Here is a 25,179-nt window from a genome sequence, read left to right as displayed (position 1 = left end):
CATGGGTTTGGGCCCTTATTTTGTGTCAAATGTCAAGCTTCTTCTCACTAATGCTACAACCAAGGTTAATGTCAATGGGAAGATGAGTGACCCATTTTTAAAAAAGAGATCAATCAGACAAGGATGTCCCTTAGCTCCTCTTCTATTTGCTATAGCAATAGATTCCCTTGGGTGGCTCCTCAGAAGTCAAATCCAAGAGGGAAGACTTAGAGGTATTGAACTGATGAATGGTAAACAAGTGGTCTGTCTCAGTAGTTTGCTGCTTTGACCCCTAGAAATATTGATCAGGATATTAGGTGTGATGGATTTCTTTGAGGTTTTCTATCAAGCCTTGAGATCCTCTATCAACTACTTCAAAATAGGGTATGACACTCTCAGTGGTGGCAAGGATCGAGGAATTCTCCAATAGCTAGGATGCCTTAAAATACAAAAGTGGACAATTTTCAGACTTTTGGGCATTCCAATGGGTTTTGAGGTCACAATGAAGCAAAGATGGGATTGGTAACCATTTCCTTTACCCCATAGCTATTTTTTATCTTTCCTATTGGTCTCCTTCCAAAACAAGTCTTGACCTAAGTTGCATTAATTCGGGCGTTTTTTTTTAATTCGTAAAAAACGCTTAAATTCTTATTTTTTACGATTTAAAACGATTCATACGTTTTTTTTTTCAATTTTATTTGTACGAATAAGCTATTCATACGAATAACTAGCTATTCATATGAATAACACAATTTATTCATGCGAATAAAACTACTATAAAAAAAAGACACTCTCATTTTTTGTATTCATACGAATACAGACACCTTCCTTCCTTGCCACCTCAGCCACTTACTTGCTAGCTCTACTACCTCCTGCTTGCTTATGGTACCCACCAGCTAACCCACTTTTCATAGGTACCATCTTCACCCTTGTTTGGACTGACACTCATCTCTCTTGCGAGAGATGTGTGTTGCAGTCTTTCCTTATTAATTAATGTTTGTTTTGTTTTGTTTTGGATTGGCACTCATCTCTCTTAGAGGCGTGTGATGTATTCTTTTTATATTAATTCATGTTTGTTTTGTATTGTATTTTAGTGTGTAGACTGGCACTCATCTCTCTTGCGAGAGTTGTGTGCTGCAGTCTGTCTTTGTTAATTAATGCTTTTTTGTAATGTAGTCTTTTTAATGTTTGTTTTGATTTATGTTTGAGACTTGCACTTATCTCTCCTATACGAGAGTTGTGTGTTGCAGTTTCAATTTTAAAATAAATAATTATTTTTTACTTGAGGTTGGCACTCATCTCTCTTAAGAGAGTTGTGTGTTGCAGTCTCAGCTTGTATAGACATGTTTGTTTATAGGAACTCTTGGGCTGGCACTTATCTCTCTTAAGACAGTTGTGTGTTGCAGTCTAAGCTTAGTGATGTTTTCATATATGCTTATTCTGGCACTCCTCTCTCCATTGAGAGTTGTGTGTTGTAGTCTAAGTATAGAGATATTTTCCAAGCACACTTCTTCTTGCACTCATCTCTCTCTTGAGAGTTGTGTGATGCAGTCTAAGTTTGATATCATGCGATGTGCCCTTAGACACTTAGTCTGGCACTCAGCTATCCCTTGATAGTTGTGTGTTGCGGTTGAAGCCTAGTGTTAGATGTGAAGACCACAGTTAGTCAAGGTTACATGGTTATTTTTTGTGTTCTGATTTTTTGTAGTCTGTTATGTGAGTTGAGCTTGAGTTGAGCTTGAGTTGAGAGGCTATACCTAGGTCATAACTGCTTGCATTGTTAATTGTTATGGCTTAATTAGTTTCTTATCACACTTGGCACTGAATTATTTTTTGAACTCTGTGTTATAGCTTATAAGACGAAGTTTTAGCACCCTGATCTCAGTAAGACTTAGAGGAAGGTGCTGAAAAACAAGAATGTAGACTTCTTAATTAATGTCGATCAAGAGAGCATTGAGATAGCTTTCAACAATGGTGAAAGCGGTGTATAAAATTTGGTTAGGAAAATGGTAGAGCATGGAGTGAGGACCTTGCGTGAACGATATCTAGATGTACTTCCAGTAGAGTCTATAGACCAATTCATGCACCACTTCACCTTGGAGAGTCAACGATGCCTTGGTCAAATACATCGAGACATCACCTCCTTTGACACGAAGTGGGAGGGTCCCGTTGTAGAAGCTAGGGTGACGTACATCGAGAATGTGTCGCAAGGTTTCAAAGCAAAAAAGCTACCTCATCCTCCCTTCCATCAATGCAACCACGCTCCCAAGCACAACCACAGCCATAAGCATCAATGCACCCATGCCCCCAGTCACAAGCCGCATTACATCCACCGTAGCCATAAGCACCACTGTAGCCATGCCATGCATATGCACCAATGCATCCACCATAGCCTGTCTTCCCCCGTATCCCTTTTCCCTAAGTTCTTCCATACCCACAAGTAGTTCCTCGACATGGTCCACGTCTCCCATCACATGCATCCCCACATTTCACAACTTCTTTTGCATCTCTGTTTGTGCCTCCTTCTGCACATGCAAACCAATTTCCATCTCCTTCATACTCGTCTGCACCAAGGATGCACAATCTATCTGCATAGGCAAATAGATTTCCATGTCCTTCATTCTCGCACGCACAAGCACCACTTGCATCACATGGCCTGCATGAGCAACCCATGTGACCCATACTGCTTCAGTGAGATGAGATGTTCGATTCACACCTAGTGCAGCTATGGGCACAGGCACACGTGAAACTGTCAACATGTGCAATCTTCTTGTCACTCCATTTGATCCACACACAATCCCACCAATGCATTGAAGGCTAGAGCCTTGGAGGAAGTCACGTGCCTAGGCGATGTCATACATTCGGGCATCATCCGAGCTATAGGTCTAGTCCATGATGATAATCCAATGATAATATTTCCGTTCTAGAATGGAAATCATTTGGAAAGATGGCTAACCTACCTCAGACATGACGAAAAGCAACCATCTCCAGTGGGACATAGAGATGATACGGAAATGCTTGCTAGAGCTCCCATCAGCATGTATTTGAAATTTTAAGTGCACTTGTTTGCACTATTCATTACATGCACCAACACAATGTCCTACATAATGATTCGCATGCACAAAACATTATGCTACATTTCTCCGAGTCATCCGAGGAAGTGTATCTGGGCATTTGTGATTGGGGAATGATGACACCGATAAGCACTATCCAGCATTGTGTGAAGTTCTTGTGCAAGCTTTCATCACATCGCTGCAGAGTGCCTGTGTACCAATCCCCCACCTTTCGACATTGCACAAGATGTGTACGCAATGTCTCATCACATCTTGAAGATCATAGACAGTTGTACACCATCAACTAGTACTAGACCCACAAAAGCTCTAATTGGGTGTCTACGATGATTTGCGGTTTAGGAAAAGTCTGCACAATTGAACAGACGTCCAAGAATTGCTGACTTTTATGGGGTTTTTGATATTGCTCCTAGATGTGGCATACAGCTCAGTCCAAACCAAGGACTTAGACCAGCAAATGACTGAGTCTTTCTTGGACAATTTATAGTATGAATTTTTGAACATGAATACTTGTAACATTGCTATTTTTGTATATCATCCAAGTCTCCACTACATGATTCAAGTTTGTATATTTAAAATTGGAACAACTTCATGAGATGATAAATAATGCGATAATAAATGTTTAAATACTGTTTGTATAAGTGAATGATGCGATAAGTATTCATGTTGAATTTAATTGTTTAATATTATTTAGGGTTATAAAATAATTCTATCTTGTTGTCATTTTTTAGGTTAAGTATGAGCATGGAGGGAGAGAACGTTCTTCCACAGGATCCTCCCTAACCAGAGGAACCTCCACTTCACGAGGGTCTAGAAGCCACTTTTGTGTCTCAAGAGGTTGATTTAGCAGACTAGCTAAATCATTTCAAGATATCTTGTAGGCATAAAGAGAGATGTTGAGAAGGGAGGGCTGGGTATTTTTGCCACTAGTCCAGTGGATGACGACACCATGCAAGGCAACCTGCTCTCTCTTCGACAAGTATAAAGGCTTTGTCCATCAGAGTTCGTAGAAACACCTTGTTTCTTTGATCCAGAAATGCTAGAAACAAATATGCACAGCCCAAGTTGTCAAACTTGCGCCACAAAACCCTTGCCCACATCCTTCTCCAGTGATTCATAGAGGTGGAAGGGAGCATCCCAACAACCAACAGATACCTATGTTCTTCATTCAATAGGTGTATGTCCGTGACGTCTTGCATCGATGTGTGGATTGGAACGACAAGCATCTTTTGTCAGGAACAGGAAAGGGATGTCTTGCAGAATGCAAGCGAGCAAGAACAAAGAACAGAGAGCCCATGTCTCTGAGGCCTCACATGCTAACTCCCCAGGAACATAGTGACCTTGTTGACTTGGCAACATCTGCCATACCTCTCTGTCAATAGGGTGTTACTCTGCTGAGGAATTACAAGCTCATCTTGCAATTCAAGCCAAAGAGATTGAGGACTTGCAAGCACACATACACATGTTGGAGGCTAAGCTTGCACACTACATACTTTTGGGGACTTGGATGCCGTTGCAGATATTGACACATTTGATTTTGAGGACCTCACCACCAATATAGATTCGTAGGCTACAGGACCAAGTGCAGACGTGGGACCTAGTGCATAATTATGTAAACTTCATACATAACTTTGTAATATTCTTCTTCAAATATAATGATCCGGATTAAGTGCATAATGTGGATTGATGTGGATTAAGTGGTTGGAATTGATTAAGTGGTTTAAGTGGACTAAATGGGTTAAGTGATTTAATGTGAATTAAGTGGAGCTAATGTAATGTTAAGTGAGTTAATGTAAATTAAGTGGAGCTAATGTAAAATTTAATGTGGATTAAGTGTATAATGTGGATTACTAAAGTTTAACTGGCCAGAATTGATTAAGCTATTTAATGTGAATTAAGTGGTTTAAGTGATATAATTGAATGTAGTGGTTTAAGTGGACTAAGTGGTTTAAGTGGTATAAGTGGGTTAAGTGGACTAAGTGGTTTAGGTGGTATAAGTGAATGAAGTGGTTTAAGTGGTTTAAGTGAGCTACGTGGTTTCAGTGGTTCAAGTGGACTACATGGTTTAAGTGGTTAGAATTGATTAAGTGATTTAAGTGGCTTAAAATGGATTAGGTGGACTTGTAAAGTTAATGCTAAAATGTTGAAATATATCGATGTGAATTAGTGCACAAGATAGCTAAATTAACCCTTGCGACTTGAAAATATAAACTTCGATTGCACATATTTGATTGTTCTCTCCTTTTTCTCAATGTTGCCTTGAAAGAATTTGCAAGTCACAAGGTTGGCTCTAGCTATGTATACTGAATCATCCACAATCTGAATAATTACAACACAACAATATAACTTGTAGCCCATAAGGTTCTAGGTTTCAAGTACAAAATGAGACAAGATGGATACAAGTATATGTGCTCTTCCATCGCTTGACATATTCTTCCATCCATCCCCTCACATACAACATACCATCCTACATATTTAGAGCTTCATCCACCGCTTCCAAGTACAAAATGAGATGAGATGGATATGGGCATATGGCTCTTGCATCACCTATCATATTCTCCTATCCATCCCCTCATGTGTAACGTATAACACTCTATATTGCATTTAACACAGGTACAACAGCTTTGCTTACTGCCCTAGCTACAACATTAAACCCTTTCAACAATCGTATATTCCCAAAGCAAAATACTAAATCTGCAGCCCTTGATGGCTTTAAACGATTATGCACTCCAATTTCTCTCACATGCACCCGATGATGTAGCAACACAGAGAACACGAGTTGCAAAATGTTGCAACTCCAATGTCTCTCCACCATATTCCTTCCACCAAGTAGGTGCAATCGTCATCTTAATAGCATCAAGATTCCAGGGATCTCCAAAAGAGCCTTCACGGTTCGTATACCTCACTCATTGTTAGTAGGCCAATTTGCCTTGATCTCCCAAAAGCAAGTTCTTACAAACCTCTCAAAAGTTACTTATGACTTTTGGATTCTGTGATTGAGCATGCATTTGATATTATGGATGTATTACAAATGCAGATCCATGCAAAGGAGTGTGCATTTGCTTCCATCTCTTATCGGCTAAATATACCACTTGTTGCTTTTCCCTAGGTGCAAAGCGCAAGAATTCTTTAACCTGTCGTATTGCTTCAGACATTTTCCAATACACTTTACCCATAACAAAGGAATCAACATCGACCATCCTCAACACTATCACAAATGTCTCCACACCTTCTTTTATTCTTTCTACATTTTTCCAAAATATTGATGATTGTACAAGATGTATACATAGACATTAGTCTACATCACCTTCATGTATTAATATTCCCCTCACATTTATTGGTGCTTCAATAGTCTCATCAACCTCAACGCTCACATTAGGACTTGGATGATTCCTTATTAGGGTCAGATTAACCAATTTTTTCACTTACTCTAAATACGATTTGCATAACAGAAGAACTGTAGATAGCCTCCACAATGAGGCCTTTGTATAGAGGGCTCCAGGCCCTCCAGATTGGCCGATAGGTTTGTAAAAGAGACTGACCAACCAATGATTGGGCTGATCTAGTTTGTGCTGATTTTGCCAATTTTCATAAGGCCCTTGTCTACGGGTTACTTTCTGCTGGCTCCTTCTCCAGTCACCAAACCAACTGCTACTAGCATCCCTGCTGTACCTGACTAGGTTTGCAATACTTGCTGCAACTACTGACCACTTGTCCGCTGGCTCTGCCAGCCTACTTATAGACCACTTCCATTTGGTAGCCCTTGGTGGCTACGGCAACTGTGTCTACCCCTGTACTACCCCATCTAATTGGCCCTTATCCAAAGGCCCATACCAGGCTACATATAGCCATATAGCAAGCCCTATTCCATCACCTTTGTTAGCCCCAAATCCTGAATGTGTAGCGACCCATACGGTAGCCTATAGTGCTGCCCATGTGGATGTCCCAATTCATGGACACTAACTAGGTGACAATTCCTCTCAAATCATTCCACTTGACCTCAAGTCAAGAACACCAATCCATGGACACTAACTAGGTGACAATTCCTCTCAAATCATTCCACTTGACCTCGAAGTCAAGAGCTCGTTGGTCTTTTGAAGCTATCAAGATTTGTTTGTAGGCACAACGTTAATAATGGCTTCAAGGGATCAACATTCACCTCAATGTCAGCACATGCATGAGGACTTTGGATCTACCAGTACTAAAACACAAGAATTTCTCATTGGATCAAATAGTACTAAGTAAAGAACACCACACACACTCCATGGGCAACTCAACCATGGAAATGATCATTCAATAAGCAAGGTTTTGAAAAAGGATGAAGCAAAGATATAGAGGTAGATCTTGACTACAGGTCGATCGTAGACAATTCAATAAGTGACTCCCTAGCATCCCTCACATTCAAAAGGTGAAGTCTAGAATCATAGCTATGGTAGAGAATATGCCAAAACACACTCATAGGTGACCCAAATGATTGCTTCCCACCACCATTTTCTTCTTTTTGCTTTCATTTTTTAGATGGAAAAAGTCACGATTCCTGTTTGTAACGTAATCATTGAAGTTGCAAGATTAGTGATCATTTAAAACATTCCTTCCTAAAGGAACAAATATAGAGGACGAACAATAATGGTTCTGACTTATAGATGAGAAAATATGTACAATTGAAAGCAAGATGGTACAAAATATATTGCAAAAAAATGTCTTCAAAAAGTCTACCTCAAATATGGATGCTTTGGAATCATGCTATAGCTTGCATAGAAATGAGGAAATGCTTAATCATCATAAAATACTGTAACAGTTGAGTGCTTGGGAGACCACTTAGGTTGTTCCAAATGGAACAAAAAGTAGCAAGGAATGGAAAGGAGCATTTGACATTATAGTATGCATAATAAATTTACAAGCAAGCAACATCATTAAAGAGGAGACTCACCTTGGTTAGGCCAGCTCTTCAAGGTTGAGATGGGCATGTTCATTCGAGAAAGGGAGAAGGGGCAGGAAATTGGGAGGGATGAGGAGGAGCATGGTGTGAGGAGCAATACCAGAGAGCGATCAGAGCTGCTCTCCGAGTTAAAGAAGAATGGGATTGGTCGTGGAAGGTAGAAAAAATTCATTTTTACTGAAGATGAGATTGAGCTGAATTTCGATGAGTTGTTGTTTGGGTGATCTACTGTCTCCATCATCTCCATAGCCAACAAATAGATAAGAACACAAGGAAGAAGGAAAGAAGAAGGCATCACTAGAATTGACCTTCTTTGCTCTGCTTGAGAGAGGTTTGACACAGGAGGGGAATGGGAGGGCAACTAGTTGGATCTTTTTAGATTGCAGAGAAATCAATCTAACCAATAAGCTCTTCCACAACTCAATCCTCTTCTAGATTTAAAACACTAATCATCTCATTAACCATTAACACTAATCCCACTTGCTAATATAGTTCAAAATTTTTTCAGTAAGGATAGAGGGAGGCGAGAGAGGGGGACCTCACAACCACTCAATCTCATGGCCTGAAGAGTAGATTGTGTGCCACACATATTTTGGCCAGCTTGCCTCCTCCTCACCTCTTCCGTTCTCTTGTGCTCCCATGACTTCCTGCACCTCTAGCTAGAGTGCAACACCACCTCTCTCTGCTGGGTCATGGCCTCCCCCCCCTTCCCTGCCCTGCCCTCCCCAATCTTCCCTCACACTTGATAATGATGGTGGTGATCCTGATGATAATATTTGGGGCACCTTGATGAAGTAGGCCTAGACCTCTCTCACTCAAGGTTTCTCTCTCTCTCTCTCTCTCTCTCTATCTAGATACATTTCGCCTCCTCCCCTCTTTATACTCACTTGGGAATAGGAAAGCTTTAGGACACAATTTTTCTAGAATCCACCACCACTGCCATTCCCTTCATATTCACTTATGTTTAAGTTAATCGCCCCCCCCCCCCCCAACCAGCGTCCCTCCACAAATAATACCATGAATTTTAGTTTTGGAATGTTGTGGTAACCTATTATGATCAGCTTGATCAAATACAAAGGAGAACCATCATCTACACAAAAACCACACCCATTCCATAGGCCCTCTGCATGGCCAAGAAGGGGTTGAGTGTAAGTCTCTCCAAACCCAATAACTATATTTATCCTTAGCCCATAATTGTCTTAAGTGTGTTATTCAATAGTCTTCATTAAGATAGCCTTGCATTTTTCCATGTAGTTGTTGTGTTGATATCTTATAGTATTATCATTGGGCCAATTTGATAGGGTAGCTATCTTTGGTTTTTACCTAAATTATTATTTTTTCCATGGATTAGTCTACAAGGTCAGATGCAACAAACTTAAGATCTTTTTCATGTAGCCTTGATGGAGCTCTCACTACTTTCAGAGTATTTACTTTAAGAAACCAATCAATTGGATTGTCAAAATTAAGAATAGGCTAGTCAGAATCATCGAATTGGTTATTCCAAATTCGTAATTCTAATTGCAATTTGAAACTTCTAAGTTTTATAGCGAAAATATACATTGTACAAGTTTAAACTTTGAATCACAAATTTGCAATATACAAACATTATATTCAATAGCAACATGAAGCTAGCTAGATGTAACTTGGATAGTAGAGATTAGAGTCTAGATATGCTCCATCCTTAGACATTAGACTAGTGCCTAGATATGCTCCATCCTTAGACATTAGACTTTAGTGTGTCACTGTTGACTTAGTCTTTAGAATTTCCATGTTTTCTAGAATTATGTCATTTATGTATTATTAATCATACTAACAAAGTGTAGAAATATTAATATTAATATTTCAAAAATTTCCCAAAACAGTTGCGCTTCTCCAAAAAGTTTTTTTCTAAATGCATTTCTTTGAGAATGGAAAATTTTAAAAATTGACCTTGTATATAGGGCCTTCACTTTTCTTCCAATTCTCTAATGCCCTTAACAAGGGTGCTATAGCTTGCAAAGATAAATCTTAACATATTATTATTGTGCAAACTCCAAGGTAGTCATCACACATATGATAATAGAAGTTAGTAGTAAGGCATAGTTAGCATGCCAAAAAAGTTCTCCCATTTATGCAAAGTCACCCTTGATATGCTTGAGTAGTAGAAATAATCAATTTTCCATCATCTCAAAAGATTTCACCTAGTAAACGGACAAAGAATGATCCAAAACTATGGTTAATATCTATGGTAAGAGCTAGTGAAATTTTAGGTCCCTTAACATAAACCACTATACCCAAATGTCCATGTTGCATGTTGGGTGCTTTAAATATAAAATACTCTTTTGTATATTAAACTTTGGTTATTAAATTAATTCCTTATGTATATACAAATATATAAGTAATCGAATTAATTAAAACCCATCTGTTGAACTCACGTGATAGGGTTACATATGATGGGTGACCCCCCTGAGAAATTCAAGCCCATATCCAAGATGGAACAATGCATGGCCTACATGAAATATGAATAGCTAGCCTATGTTGCATTAATCTGAAAATTCAAGTAGTTTTGAAAAAATTAGTAATATTGAGGTAGATAATTTCTATGCATATGTATCTTCATGTGTATTTTTAAAACATCATCATGAAACACATTTCATAAGATTTTTGCTTTTGTTTAAAAATATTTTCTTCCCTCTAGTATTATGCCATAACGATTCATTTTCTTTGACATGGAAGATGTGTGTTACTATCCACTCTAACAGTGTGCCAAATACTTCTAGTAATTTAAAGGATCATATTGGATGCCCTTTGAGAGGATTCTATCCCTTTAGGAAAGTGTGTACATTCTTGGTAGGACTATGTATGTGGTCCTTTTAGGATAATGCGTGTGTATTTTTCCCTTCTATGGATGTGTACAATATATACTTGCAAGACAATGTATGTGCAATGTGTCCTTATGGTCTAACATGTACATTTTTTTGCCTTCCTTCTATATTAGCGTGCCATTTCTCATTTGGGATGATGTGGGTACAAAAACTTTAGGGACATGTGTGTACGTTTTGGACTTGTGTTCCTTCCTTCTATATTAGCATGCCCATTTTGTCATTTAGGATGATGTGGGTACAAAAACTTAGGGGATGTGTGTGTTAATAGAAGTAACAAGGGTTTTGTTCCCCCTTGGACGTAATACATTCCATCCTCCAAATGTAATATTTATAGGTACAAACTTGGAAATAAAGTCTTTAATATAGTTGTCGATGCTTATTGGACATGTGTACAAATATCCTAGGGCGCCAACTCCCTTAAGTAAGAAAACCTATCAAAGTCTTGAGTATGGCATGAATTTAACAATATGCCATGAGTAAAAATTATTCAAATCAACATGGTTGTGCTCTACACTAAAAGAGCTTCAAATATGTCTTTACATCTTCAAATTTGGGTAACACATGAAAAAGTTACATTAATTTGAAAGGAGATGGATTTTCATATTTTAGTGTATTTTTTGTTTTACCCCCCCTAATCCAAAAGAACCCCCTCCCTTGGGCCTCACATATTATGAAAAATATGTACAAATCTTAAAATCTTGCATATTTTTCAAGGTATATACCTTACATCTTGTGGAGAGGAGACATGAAATTTTCAATATTTTTCCCTTGCATATTTGAAATTTTTAAAGAAAATCCATGCATATTATATATGGACCTTGTCCCCCCATACCTTGGATTTTGGATGAGGGTAGTAACATATTACATATTGAGTTAGCGTCCCAGGACAAATATTCATGTGTATCTATCTAAACATACTAACAAATACCCATATTCATAAAGTCTATATTGTAGAAATACTCTTGCGCATGATGTGTTTTATCTATTTTGTTAGTGCATGATGAATTATTTCCTTTTACAAATGAGAAGATTTCAACTTCCTCATGTCAAGTAATACCAGACATTTTTGGCAAAGACTATAGTTGCATATGCAAATTGGTTTCATAAAAGATATTTTTGGGTAAAACTCTTTTATGCTTGCATTTGCTGAACTCTATAGTAAGACATGATAATTAGTGTACAATAGCAACCTCCAGTGATAAAATGGAGAAGTGTGCCTCCCTGTTGTAATGATTATTTGTTCTAGCTAGTAGCAAGAAATGGGATAGATACATCAATTTTCTAATGCACTAGAAGGGTTTTTTATGTAGGTTCATTACTAGACAATATACAACTTTTACCTTGTTCCACTTGCATCAAGTAGGTCCTTAAGCTACGCTCCTCTATCTGCACAAAAATAAAATGCATACTTTAGTTCGAGATGTTTACATAGATTTGGTATAAAGTGTGAGAAATAGAGTTGGGAGGATTGTCAAAGGAACCTCCAAACTAGATGCGAAAGACATGATCTCGCCAAGTTCTTGCAAACAAGTCCTCTCAAGGACCACTATCTTTGCAAGGTCCGACATCAGAGCATCAACTCCCTCTACCTGCTTGTGAAAGGCTATGTTTGATTAGATTGTAATAAAAGGATGCTAGATAACAATGGGGGATAGTTCATGATGTGAGCACACCTTTGGCAATAACTTCATTAAAGAGTATTCCACTGCATTCATGACACTCATTGCAGAACCCAATGCATCTCTCATTGATTGAATTTCCATCTGTAGTAAATTAGTAACCATTGATATTTTAGTGTGAGTATAACCATGTAAGTCCATCCAATGTTGTGTAGAAGGTAAAGAACATTAATTCACTTGTTTTTTAAAATCAAACAAGATTATGATGCTTGAAATTTACCTTTGCCCCACCAACAATGGGAACTCTTACAATGGCAGCTTGGAGAGCTTCTCTAGCACCTTCTAAGGCATATGAATGTTCTAGCTCCAAAGACCCCCATTCCTCCAATTGTCCACCCTGAAAATGCATTGTAGACCACATTACTATTGAAGCTAGGTAAAAGTGATATGGACTAGGCTATCCAAGACATGCTCCCAAACTATCATTTAAATAAGAGAAACCATAGTTGTTCTATTCATATTTAACCCAATAGCAGTGGTTGCTCCAAATGCCTTGAATGTCTCAATTTCGAATTATCCCATAATAATGAATATTCTATATTGAAACCCTAGCTAGGAGTAAATGCGAATACTTTAATTTATTGCATGCATATGCATTTGAAAATGTTATAGAGCAGTTCTCATATCAAAGCTTAAGCTAAAGTTCTTTGTAAGTATCCATTTTGTTCTCACAATTATGTCACACAAGCAACTTTGGAGTGCTCTTATAGATTTTAACATCTACCCATCCTAAGCCTATGTTTTAAACTATGCAAATGTTTTTTTTTGGATTGTTCAATCTTGTATTATAAAGCATTGCTTTTTGTAATCACAAAAGTGAGGAGAAATGTATCAACTGTGGTTGTTCTTGTTCTTGAGCAAATTAATATTATGAATGCATATCGTAAAACATTGCCTTTGTGATGTTTGAGGGAGTCCTAATATAGGGTCTCCTTTTGCCTCATCGAGCCTTTGACGTTACCAAAGCATGTAAAGATGGGTAATAAGGAAATGATGTAATTAAAGCTTGTCAACAAACTCAGCTATGTTTAATCACTTGCATTCAACCTAAAACATTGATATATGGATTGATCAAGCCTATTAGTTAGTGGGATTTATCAAGGTCAAATTTCTATTTCTTTGAAAAGCCTTTGATGTTACCAAAGGATGTAAAGATGGGTAATAAAGAAATGATGGAAGTGAAGGTTGTAGACAAATTTGGCTATGTTTAATCACTTGCATTTGACACTAAAATTTCAATATGTGGATTGTGTAAGAAAACAATACAACGTCTATGCTCAATAGATAACAGGATCTCATACGCAAGAGAGAAAAGTAGATAGTATGGAGAATCAAAAATTTGATTACTATAAAACTGATACAATAGATGGTGCTGCCTCCGAGCCGTGCGCTCCTGTGAAAGAAGCTTCAATGGCGTGCTGGAAATAGTAGAGTACGGAGGCCGGATGCTAAGGAATCAGGGTTGCTGTAGCCAGTGATGAAATGGGCTTCATGGGCTTGCTCTTATATAGCAACCACTAGTAGTCGGTTAGACCCAATTGGGTGACCGACCCAGTCCACCCAAAACGGCCGACTGGGGGTCGGTCCCAAAATAGGCCACCGACCACACGATAGAACTGGTGCGCAAAATAAAGCAACTCATCTATGGATCCCGTTCGGCCCAGAGCCATCTGGGATCATCTGAGGCTCCAAACGGGCCCCACAACTTGAGAGTGGGCTGCCTCGAGAAATGCTCCGTCTACCCTCAGTGCGGTCAGTCATGGGATGCCTTCCCACACTTGCATGTAGCCTAGTTGGCAGTGTGCCAACTCTATCTGAAGCCGTCCAGTCATTAGACCACACATGGCCCCCATCTGGTGTCCAAACCAGGACCTACTAGATAAGCGAGCTACTCAAATGCCTTCTCCTCATATGGGGGACTTACAAGTAGAGTTAGCTGGTTCTCACGTTGTTACATGAGAGTGGAGCATTGATATCTAACACCCCCCCCTCAATGTCCACTCGCAAGTAAACTTACTTTTTTGGCCCAATGCAAAGTCGATGAAGATGCCTCTCCAGCAAGTCTCTTCTAAGAGCCTTCGTGAAGATGTCCACAGCATTCTCTGTAGTCAGACAGTACACCAATTCGAGCTCTCCATCCATGATGAGCTTGCGTACAAAGTGATACTGAATCTCAATGTGTTTTGTGCGAGCGTGGAACACAGGGTTCTTTGCAATCGCCATGCAACTCTGATTGTCACATGATAACTACGTAGGCTTGTTCTGCACTGCACCCATGTCCCCTAAAATCCTCCTCAACCACACTACCTCACAAGAAGCAAAACATGTTGATTTGTACTCAGCCTCGGTAGAAGAAAGAGCAACTGTGGGTTGCTTCTTGCTGACCCATGACACAGCTCCAGATCCAAGTGAGAAATAGTAACCGTCACTGATCTCCTGCTATCCATGTCTCTTGCCCAATCCAAGTCACAGAATCTGATCAAGATGTTGCCCTTGGTATAGGTGATGCCATAATTAAGTGTGCCTTTGATGTATTTCAGCACCTGCATCCTTGCCCTCCACCCGCCCTCCAATGGTTTTCCCAGGGCTTATTGGAAAACCTGCTTAGTACACCAGTCGCAAAGCTGATGTCCGACTGCATGTTGCACAAGTAAATCAAACTGCCCACAAGGCTTTTGTACTTCGCTTCGTCCATCAGTGGTGATGAATCCTCATTTGAGAGCTTCACGTCAACCTCCATAGGGGTGCCAACTGTCTTGCACTCAGCCATGCCAAATGCCTTCAGTATCTCTCCAGCATACTTCAGCTATGAGATGAGGATCTGTTTTGGCTCTTGCCAAACTTCAATCCCCAAACAGAAATGCATCAATCCGAGGTCTGTCATTTCAAACTCTCTTCCTAGCAAATGCTTTGTCTATGAGATCTTCTCTTCATGGTTTCCTGTTATGACAAGGTCGTCGACATCAGATATATAAATTTGCATCAGATGGGCTCCTCCTGAACCCCGTTTTGCAGAAAGTAGGCATCAATCCACTGGTACCACACTCGTGGGGCCTGTTTCAGTCCGTAAAGTGCCTTCTTCAGTTTATAGACTTTACCTTGTGAACCGGGGGATCTCAAAACCTGGTGGTTATTCCACGTATACCTCCTCCTTGAGATCTCCATTCAGAAAGGCGGATTTTACATCCATCTGAAACACGGGCCAACTTCCCTAGGCTGCCAAAGCCAAAACACTGCGAATTGTGGTTAGTCGAGCTGTGGGAGCAAAAGTATCCTGATAATCAAAACCATGTACCTGTGCGAATCCTTTTGCCACGAGCCGAGCCTTGTACTTATCCAACGTGCTGTCGGACTTGTACTTGGTCTTGTACACCCACTTGGTGCCGATTACCTTGCGTTTTGGTGGTCGATCCACAAGGTCCCAAGACTCTGACTGCATAACCTCCATCCATCTATCATCACCCTGCGCCTCTTCAAGACACTTGGGTTCATCAGCACGGATCACCTCTATCATCAAAGCATAGTTGACCAAGTGTTCCTACGCCCTTCTTTGCTCCTCTAATCTCTTGGAGGTCCGGCGGTGTTCGGATGGTTCCTCCTTAATGGCTGAAGGTTCTCTGCCGTCCAAAAGCTGCTTTACCCACTTCGGGAATGGCCGTTGCTATTGTGGTTCCATAGGCTCTTCTTCCTCTTCTTTATCTTGAATGCTCCCAAGCACCATTGGGGGAGTCCGGTCTGCTGTTGGTGGTTGTACTGGATGGATATCCTAGTCCTGGTTGTTTGGGAAGGAAGCATCCTCCTCCAATTGATGCGGTTGTTTTGAGAAGACCACATCGCGACTTACTATTACCTTCTTGGTAACAGGGTTATAGAGATGGTAACCCTTCGCCTCTTCACTGTAGCTTCACTGTAGCCCAAGAAAATACACTTCCGGATCTTCGGTTCCCATTTGGTCCTGTTAGCATCAGGGACATGCACAAAACAGTCACATCCAAAAACTCTGAAATGTGTAGCTGAAGGTTTCTTACCAGAAAAGGCTTGCAGCAGAGTCATCCCATTCACAGCATTCGTGTAGCTATGATTTAGAATGTAAACTACCGTATTACATGCTTCGGCCTAGAAAGTCTTTGGCAAATCTTTCCCTTTCATCATACTCCTGCCCATTTTGCAGATGACGTGCATCTTACGCTCTGCTACTCCATTTTGCTGTGATGTATGTGGCAGGGGTTTCTGCGTCTTGATCCCGTGACTTTTGCAGTAACTTTCGAATTCAGTTGATGTGAACTCTCCACCTCTATCTGATCTCAATTTGTTCACCTTTCTCCCCATTTCTTTCTCGACCATTACATGCCATTCCTTGAACTTACTAAAAGCCTCGTCTCTAGTCTTCAGTAAGTATATCCATATCCTTCTACTGTAGTTGTCAATCAGCGTCATGAAGTAGTAGGAACCACCTAAAGCTTCCATCTCCATCTTTCCGCAGAGGTCCGTGTGAGTGAGCTCTAGAGGAGCCTTTGCCCTGCTGGCCTCTTTAGGAAAGGGCTGCCGATGCTACTTACCCATCATGCAAGCTTCACATACATCAGGCAGATCTACAATTTCTGGTAGGTCTGCAATCTATCGACTTTTATGCATCTCCTTTAAAGAACTAAGGTTTAGATGACCAAACCTCTCATGCCACAGTTTAGTGTTCTTCACATCAGCTCGAGCACTGAAAGCTAAGAGTTCGTAGACGTTGTTGTATCGTGTACCTTTACCAATGACCTTCCCTTGAAGATCCAAAATCTGTGCACCATTCTTATCGAATTGAACTTTGAGGTCCCGATCTGTGATCGCAGAAACGGACAACAAGTTCCTCTTGATATCTGGCACATAAAGAACATCGGACAACTGTTTTACAACTCCATCTGACTTGAGAGCAATCGTACCTTTTCCTTTTCCTGGACATTTTGCATCATTGTCGATTGGTACCAGGATTTCATTCCCTACCAGATGTAGAGAGGTATACCAATTCTTCTGATTGGTCATGTGGCACAATGCACCACTATCAAAGGTTCATCCGCAGGTACATGAACTGCCTCCGTGCAAATGTCCTCAATTGCTATGAACAACTCTACTGGTACTGCCTATGCGCTGTTGCTGGACTCTTTCTTTACTCTGTTCTTCTCATCTGCAATCTTCTTCCGGCACTCATTTTGCTTGTGCCCTGCCTTGTTGCAATAGAAGCATTTGATCTTCTTCTTTCTCTTTTTATCATCAGAAGAAGATGGATTACCAGAGTCCTTACCCTTACCTTTCTTTGATCTAGCATAGAAAGCCGAATCTTCTCCAGTCCTCATCTTTTGACGCATCTCCTCCTCCAGAAGCATCGTGCTGAAATCCTCAAAGTTGAGGGACGGATTTCTGTTCTGCATATTCTCAGCGCTGTAACAAGATCTACTGGTACTGCCTACGCGCTGTTGCTGGACTCTTTCTTTACTCCGTTCTTCTCATCTGCAATCTTCTTCCGGCACTCATTTTGCTTGTGCCCTGCCTTGTTGCAATAGAAGCATTTGATCTTCTTCTTTCTCTTTTTATCATCAGAAGAAGATGGGTTACCAGAGTCCTTACCCTTACCTTTCTTTGATCTAGCATAGAAAGCCGAATCTTCTCCAGTCCTCATCTTTTGACGCATCTCCTCCTCCAGAAGCATCATGCTGAAATCCTCAAAGTTGAGGGACGGATTTCTGTTCTGCATATTCAGCGCTGTAACAAGATCGACGTACTTTGGTGAAAGAATCCGTAGGTGATGGTGATGCCAATCGCAGTCATCTGATCGCATAGATTCTTCACCCTGGTGATGAACTTCTTTGCCGGTTCAGACTCAGAAAGTTTCTCGTTCGCGAGTTGAGTCTCCAGATTCTGAATGTGTGTCTGATTCGTGTTCTCATACTGATTTTTCAAGACCGTCCATGCCTCCTCCGTTGTGATGACATGTTGAATTAACGCCATGACGGAATCACTTACACTGCAGAAAATAGAACACATTGCATCTGCATTTCTTGTTGTCCACGTGAGAATCTCATCCGCAGTTGATACTATTTGTTGTCCTGCATTGGCTAGATCCGGTTTTGCAACCGGCTTCACGTCCACCCCAGTAGCAGTATCCCAAAGCTCGTATGCGCTTAGGATAATCTTCATCTTAAACTTCTAGAGTGGATAGTTAGTGCCATCCAACTTTTCGCTTTCGCCGAATGGTGGGATTCGCAGCCTTGTGGGTTGGGCCATCTCTCACAATCTGCTCGCAAACAGGATCACACTACCAAATCTTCTTGCTAGAGTCCAGACTCTAATACCATGCAAGAAAACAATACAACGTTTGTGCTTAACAGATAATAGGATCTCGTATGCAAGAGAGAAAAGCAGATAGTATGGAGAATCAAAAATTCGATTACTATAAAACTGATACAATAGATGGCACTGCCTCCCAGCCGTGCGCTCCTGTGAAAGAAGCTTCGATGGTGTGCTGAAAACAGTAGAGGATGGAGGCTAGATGCTAAGGAATCAGGGTTGCTGTAGCCAGTGATGAAATGGGCTTCACGAGCTTGCTCTTATATAGCCACCACTAGTAGTCAGTTAGACCCAATTAGGTGACCAACCCAATCCGCCCAAAACGATCGACTGGGGGTCGGTCTCGAAATAGGCCACTGACCACACGATAGAACCGGTGCGTAAAATAGAGCAACTGACCCATGGATCCCGTTCGGCCCAGAGCCATCCGGGATCATCTGAGGCTCCAAACGGGCCCTGCAACCCGAGAGTGGACTGCCCCGAAAAATGCTCCGTCTACCCTCAGTGCGGTCAGTCATGGGATGCCTTCCCACACTTGCATGTAGCCTAGTTGGCAATGTGCCAACTCTATCTGAAGCCGTCTAGCCATCAGGCCACACATGGCCCCCATCTGGTATCCAAACCAGGACCTACCGGATAACCGAGCCACTTAAATTCCTTCTCCTCATATGGAGGGCTTACAAGTACAGTTAGCTGATTCCCGCATAGTTACACGAGAGTGGAGCATTGATATCTAACAGATTAATCAAGTCTATTATTGGGTTTTAAGCATACTTTATCAAGGTCAAATTATATTTCTGCAACCATCTTTGAAAAGTTGTTAGGGTGGAAAAGTTTGCCTTTGTACATGTATGCACACCACACACAGAGAGAGAGAGAGAGAGAGAGAGAGAGAATGTGTTGATAACACCACATACTTGGATTTGTTAAGCACATGTCAAGCTTGTAAGATTGTATGCTTTTTGTGAACGAACTTAAATTGGTTTCCCATGAGGTAAAGAAACCATCAAATGTATCTTGATTTTAGCCTATGGTGTTCTCACTTTTAACTTTCTTGAAAATGGGCTAAACTTATACTTTCCATTTTTCAATTTGTCAATGACCAAAGTAGCTCATTATTATGAAGTAGTTTTGGATCAAGTGACTTACCAATGATTCAAGGATTGATCCAAGCTTGTGTTCTTGGTTAGCTTTGTTTAGGCGCATTTGTAATGTTGCCACTGATGTCCCAAGATTAAAGATACTTATGCAAACGTTGTAGAGGGAGCTCTGCAAAACAATACAAGCACACAATGTGTGAGAGAGAGCATGATGAGAAAAGTGAGAGAGAGAGAGAGAGAGAGAGAGAGAGAGAGAGAGATCCTTGGTTTGTGTTCAACACAAGAGCATCTTAGGGCCTATTTCCATGCTGGCTAAATGGAGTGCGAGGTTGGTCACCCATGAAGGGAGGTGGTCGTGGGGTGGCTTGATTGCCATTGCGACCCTAGTGCCTTGAATTCATAGCGTGCCATCATGCACACCTGTAGTGGCTCAATGAATCTTACAAAATTCCATGAATGGAAACAGCCACCTAGGAAGCGAAATGGGTACTTACATCCTTCATTGACTTTCAATGTGTGGATTGGCCAATTGGTGAAATGGGCATTGGGGTGTGTGCATTTTACTTGTGTGGGAATAGGGCTCTTATAGCATTGTTCTTTATTTGGGAAAAAGATGTCTTGTTGACTACACAAAGGGTTAAGGTCAACCGAGATTCAATCTTAACTTACAGAGACCCTCGTAAGTAACATGATTCATGGTAGGGTTTGCTCTCACAACTGAATTCCTACCCATGGTTAATCTTTTAACCCTCACTATGGTCCTCCACGTGGAGGAAGGGGCAAGAGTGACCCTTGACCCATGCCCTATACCTCTCTGTCTATTAAGTGAATAAAAAGGGAAAATTTCTCACAAGGCCATCTCCCCCTGAAAAAAAAATAAAAATAATAAAAAAATATTGCCAACCCATTTGCACAAGTGGCATTGGGTGAGCATTTTCCAGACGCCTTTAGCATTGTTTTTTGTTTTTGGGAACAAAAAAGCATTTATCAATGTATATAGGGGGACCTTGCTTGTTTTTCGCGATGAGTATGTCTCAAGTTATAGACTTACCTTTCGAGATAACTAGACTTCCCAACCCCTCGAGGGAAAAGAAAGAACAGAAATTGCCAATACCCTAACCTTAGGGGGGAAAAAATGATGTACCTGGGCGGCCGCCGCGTGAGCTTGGTGGGCCGCAGCGGCTCGGGCGTTCACCACGCGCCACTGCAGCCAGCGGTTCTGCAGCAGCGCGAGGTCGAGGGCGGCGTCCACATGGGAGGCGCGACGGGGGCGGGGCGGCGAGGGGCGACCGGAGCCGCTGTTCCGGCGAGGCAAGTCCCCTGCGGGAGTCGAGTTCTCGGCCGCTGCAGTAGCGGCGGCACGGCGCATGCGGCTCTTGACGTCGCGCCAGAACCCACCCTTGGAAGAGGAGGCGGAGGAGGAGGAGGCAGCAGATGGCCGCGCAGCCGACCCGCCGGAGGACGTGCTCTCGCTGTCGGACGGCAGACTGTCGAGGGAGTCGAGGCCGCTGAAGGAGTGGCAGCCGCGCTCGGCTCGGGTGGCGGCGGTGGAAGAGGCGGCGGCGCGGCCGCCTAAATGGGCGGTTCCGTCGCTACTACGGCGGCGGGGCGGCTCCGTCGCCGGCGATCTTCCGTCAAAAGAGAGGCTCCGGACGACCTTGGGGCTGCCGGACTTCTCCGAAGGGCTCCGCATAAGAGGAGGCGCCTTCGTCGAAATGGCGGCGGCGCCGCTCTTGTAATAGCGGCTGGGCACCAGCAGCGACGCCACCCTGCTCAGCGACGACGCCGGCGCCGCGGCGGCGCTCTTCTTCTCCTCCGCCGCTCCGCCGCTCGCGTTAGTCGGCCACGTCTGTTTTCCGTCCATCTCCGCCACCTTCTGCTGCTGCTCCGGCTTGCTTCCTTCCTTGCGCCTCCCCCCATCCAAAGACCTCCGCCCTCCTTCGCCACCCTTCCTCAGCTTCGCCTCCGCCGCTCCCATCTGCCTCACCTTCCTCGAATCCAGCTTCTCGAAATGCTCCCCCAGCTGCTTCCCCAGCGTCGCCCTCTCTTCCGGGATTTCTTCCAGCGCTGCTGTAGTCTTCACGTGTTCATCCCCGGCAGCTTCTGCCTTCTCTCTCGTTCTGCCGTCCCTGCTTTGCCTAGAGCTTGTGCTTTCCACATGCGCCTCCCCCCCGCGTTGCCTGCTCGAACTGGGCGTTCTCTTCTTCTCCGGGCTCTCTTTACGTGCTGCGGCGCCGGGGGACATGAGAAGCTGGCTTGTATCTGAAAGTTTATGTGGAGCATTCTGATCATAGGCCTCGCTTGCCCGTCTCGATAGTTTCCCGTCGCCCTCGCCGACTCGTAGAGCTGAAGACGAGCCGTTTGCAGACGGCCATAGGCCATCGAAGCTGCGCCCTGCCCTCCTGCCGTCTCGAGGCTTTGGGGCATCGGGATTACTGCTCTGCGGCGTTTTGTTTTCAGAACCGGGAGACGGCCAAGGCCTGCGCTTTTCTACGGGGTTAACACCCGGAGGGATTGCATCCTTAAAAGCGGTTACGTCCAATTCCAGGCTATTCTCACGATTTGGCGGAGACGGGACCCTGCGCTGCGCGCTGGATGAAATAGTGGCTGATCGGTAGCGTGATGGAATTTCGCGGCCTTGCAGCTTGGGTGATGCTTCCCCGCCATTGCTGTATTCATCTGTTAATTTTCTATCCTGGTGCAACAGCAAGCGTTGCAGATCATCCGAACGATGCTTGCGCAGAGACGCCGTTACAGCATCACCCGCACCCATATTGTTTGCGCAACCTCCCAATCATTTAGGAGACACCATCCATGGAGAAATCGCTTCTGCCGTCCTGCGCTCGATTCGATATATTTTCGCAAAATCGTAAAGCTATTGGTAGGTCACCAACGATCACAAAAAGTAAGAAGCTGCAACTTTACTCCCATCGCATCGCCAGCTAGTCGAACAACCTGTGATTGGACAAAGGTTGCGTTCATAAACCACTATCGAAGAAGGGGGAAAGAACAGAGTACGTAGTCTCTCCTGGCCGACCCTGAATTCAGGAAAGAGCGCTAAGACGAAATATGCAGGCTGAGGCCGGGTGAAATGCAAACGCGGAAGAGAACAAATAAAAATCCAGGAGAAGAACGGCAGGACGGAGGAATCGAGGGAGGCATAGATGTGGATGGTGCAAGGGAGGAGGAGGAGATTTGCTTGTGGCAATGGAGAATGCGAAGGAAGCCTGCAAGACAAATGAGACAAGCACAAAAGCTACAGAATCGCCGAATGTCCGCCGGTGTTGAAAGGAGACCGGCTTCACCGGCCACAACGTCGATACCGTTGGGCTTACCTGTCCGTCTTCTTTCGTTTTTAACTGAACATTTGCTACTTTGCTACTAGGTTAATCTCTTAAGCCTACGGCTGACATCCGGGTTTTGAAATTGTGATTACGTGTGTGGGGAAGGGTGCTACACGTGCCTAATTGATGTAGAGAGGACTCGACTCAATTCGCTGCAAGCTTGAAGGCTATGAGTGCTAAGAGTGGTGAGGATGGTGGTGCCTCGAAGGAGGGTAGGTTTGGGCCAGAAGTCGAGGATGGTGAGGGCAAAGACTCGCCCTTGTATTTCGAGGTCTTGGCAAGGAAACTGCGAGTGGGATTTTCTCCCTTGGATGATGCTAATCTTGCAGATGGAGGTGTCGCAGGGCGATGGGCAAGGGAAGTGGGAAGGAAGAGTTGGTTAGAGAGTGGAAGGAAACATGCATACACTTGCGAGCTTGAGGTGGTGGATGTCAAACCAGAGCTTGAGAGTCAGGCAAGGGGTGGCATCTACTTTTTCTTCATTGGTGGAGTCCCCTAGTTTAAGCAATTTCTCTCGTATGAGTGTGAGCTTCCTTTGAGTGGCTATGTTGCAGGGTGGTTTCTTCTTGGTCAAATGCGCATTAGAGGAGCTGCACAATGATATTCTGGTTAGGTCTTATCTATTCTCCAATGCTTTGGTATTGTTCATTTTGTGAAGTCCTTCATTTAGTGTCAACGAGTTTCTGTACCACGACTCCCTTGTTTGGTTTGACCACATCCAACATAAACATCCTGCCCTTCTTCTTCCCTTTTGCTATCCAGCGACCTTTATTTTTCATATCCTCAACAAAGCATCCATGAGGATTAAATTTGACCTGCAAGCCCTACTCAACCATTTGACCAACAGAAACCAGGTTCTTGGTGATATTCGGGACATGAAATACATCAAACAGGTATTTCTTTTTCCCATCCTGCATAGACAAAGGAATTTTACCAATTTGCACAATAGGATGTGCAGTATCATCACCAGTCTCCACAAATCCTGGTCTTTCCATTTTCCTTGCATCTTGCATCCATTCTGCATGACCTGTCATGTGGTTTGACGCACCTGAGTCAACATACCACACATCATTGCTTTCTTTTGCACTTGTCACAGAATTGGTCATGTGCTGCACCATAAACAAATGCTCATTTCTGTCATCACCCTGTCTACTAGAGGATGCATAATTGCCTTGCTGCAATTTTCCAGTCATGATGTCATTCTGCTTTTTATAGGAGTCTTTAACCATATGTTCCTCCATGGCTTGGCGATTCTATGGGGAGCGTGGCAACGCCATTGGATAAGGTGCTTCACATCCTGCATCCAAATCGCTCCCCTCAGGGTAGAAGGCATGCATGGATCCTTTGGGATCACGCGCAAGAGGTCCCTGATTACATCGAGGTCACGTTTCCATACGGTTTATCGATGGCACAATAGGTTTGTTTTAGCCCATTCTCGGATGCGTGTTATGTATGCAAAAGGACGGGACACTTTGTAAGGGAGTGTCCGAAAAGGTTACAAATACAGTGTGGCTCGAGGGGACAAATAATAGAGGAGGAGGTTCAATCCAAGGAGATGTCAAAAGAATTCCCTAGGTCGGCAAGTGATGCCCCATCTTCGAGCAATGATGTGGTTAGTAAGCGAATCTCAGCTTGGAGGAGGTTCCGTCAAGCCTCCCGAAGAGCCTTGGAGGATGGTGGGTAAAAAAGTTCGGTCGACAATGGTGCAAGCAGAAGCTGCTTCATCCAGAGAATGGAGGATGATCATTGGCTGCTTGCCAGGGACTAGAACTTCACTGAAAAGGCAAAGCCAAGATCTCACCTAGGTCATTATTGGGGGTCAAGGCAGTAATGGAGCACCTTGGAAGAGTTATGGCCTATTTTTCCTAGTGCA

General features: G+C 42.7%; 1 protein-coding gene across 1 annotated transcript; it reads right to left on the bottom strand.

Annotated features, from left to right (window-relative positions):
* Positions 1–2,468: 2,468 nt before the first annotated feature.
* On the bottom strand, positions 2,469–23,023 carry LOC147900081 (uncharacterized). Its single transcript, XM_087376576.1, has 7 exons — positions 21,107–23,023; positions 20,012–20,131; positions 12,753–12,869; positions 12,527–12,616; positions 12,335–12,442; positions 12,194–12,239; positions 2,469–2,728 (listed from the first exon to the last, which is right to left on the bottom strand). Exons 1-7 carry the CDS (start codon positions 22,733–22,735, stop codon positions 2,469–2,471), a joined length of 2,370 nt encoding a protein of 789 aa, XP_087232702.1. The 5' UTR covers positions 22,736–23,023.
* Positions 23,024–25,179: the final 2,156 nt, after the last annotated feature.

Source organism: Dipteris shenzhenensis, chromosome 7, assembly GCF_047967505.1.
Source record: "Dipteris shenzhenensis isolate YYH24624 ecotype China chromosome 7, Dip_SZ_1.0, whole genome shotgun sequence".
Taxonomy (NCBI): Eukaryota; Viridiplantae; Streptophyta; class Polypodiopsida; order Gleicheniales; family Dipteridaceae; genus Dipteris; species Dipteris shenzhenensis.
The sequence above is the reverse complement of the archived record's forward strand: the minus strand, read 5'-3'. Positions and strand labels throughout refer to the sequence as shown.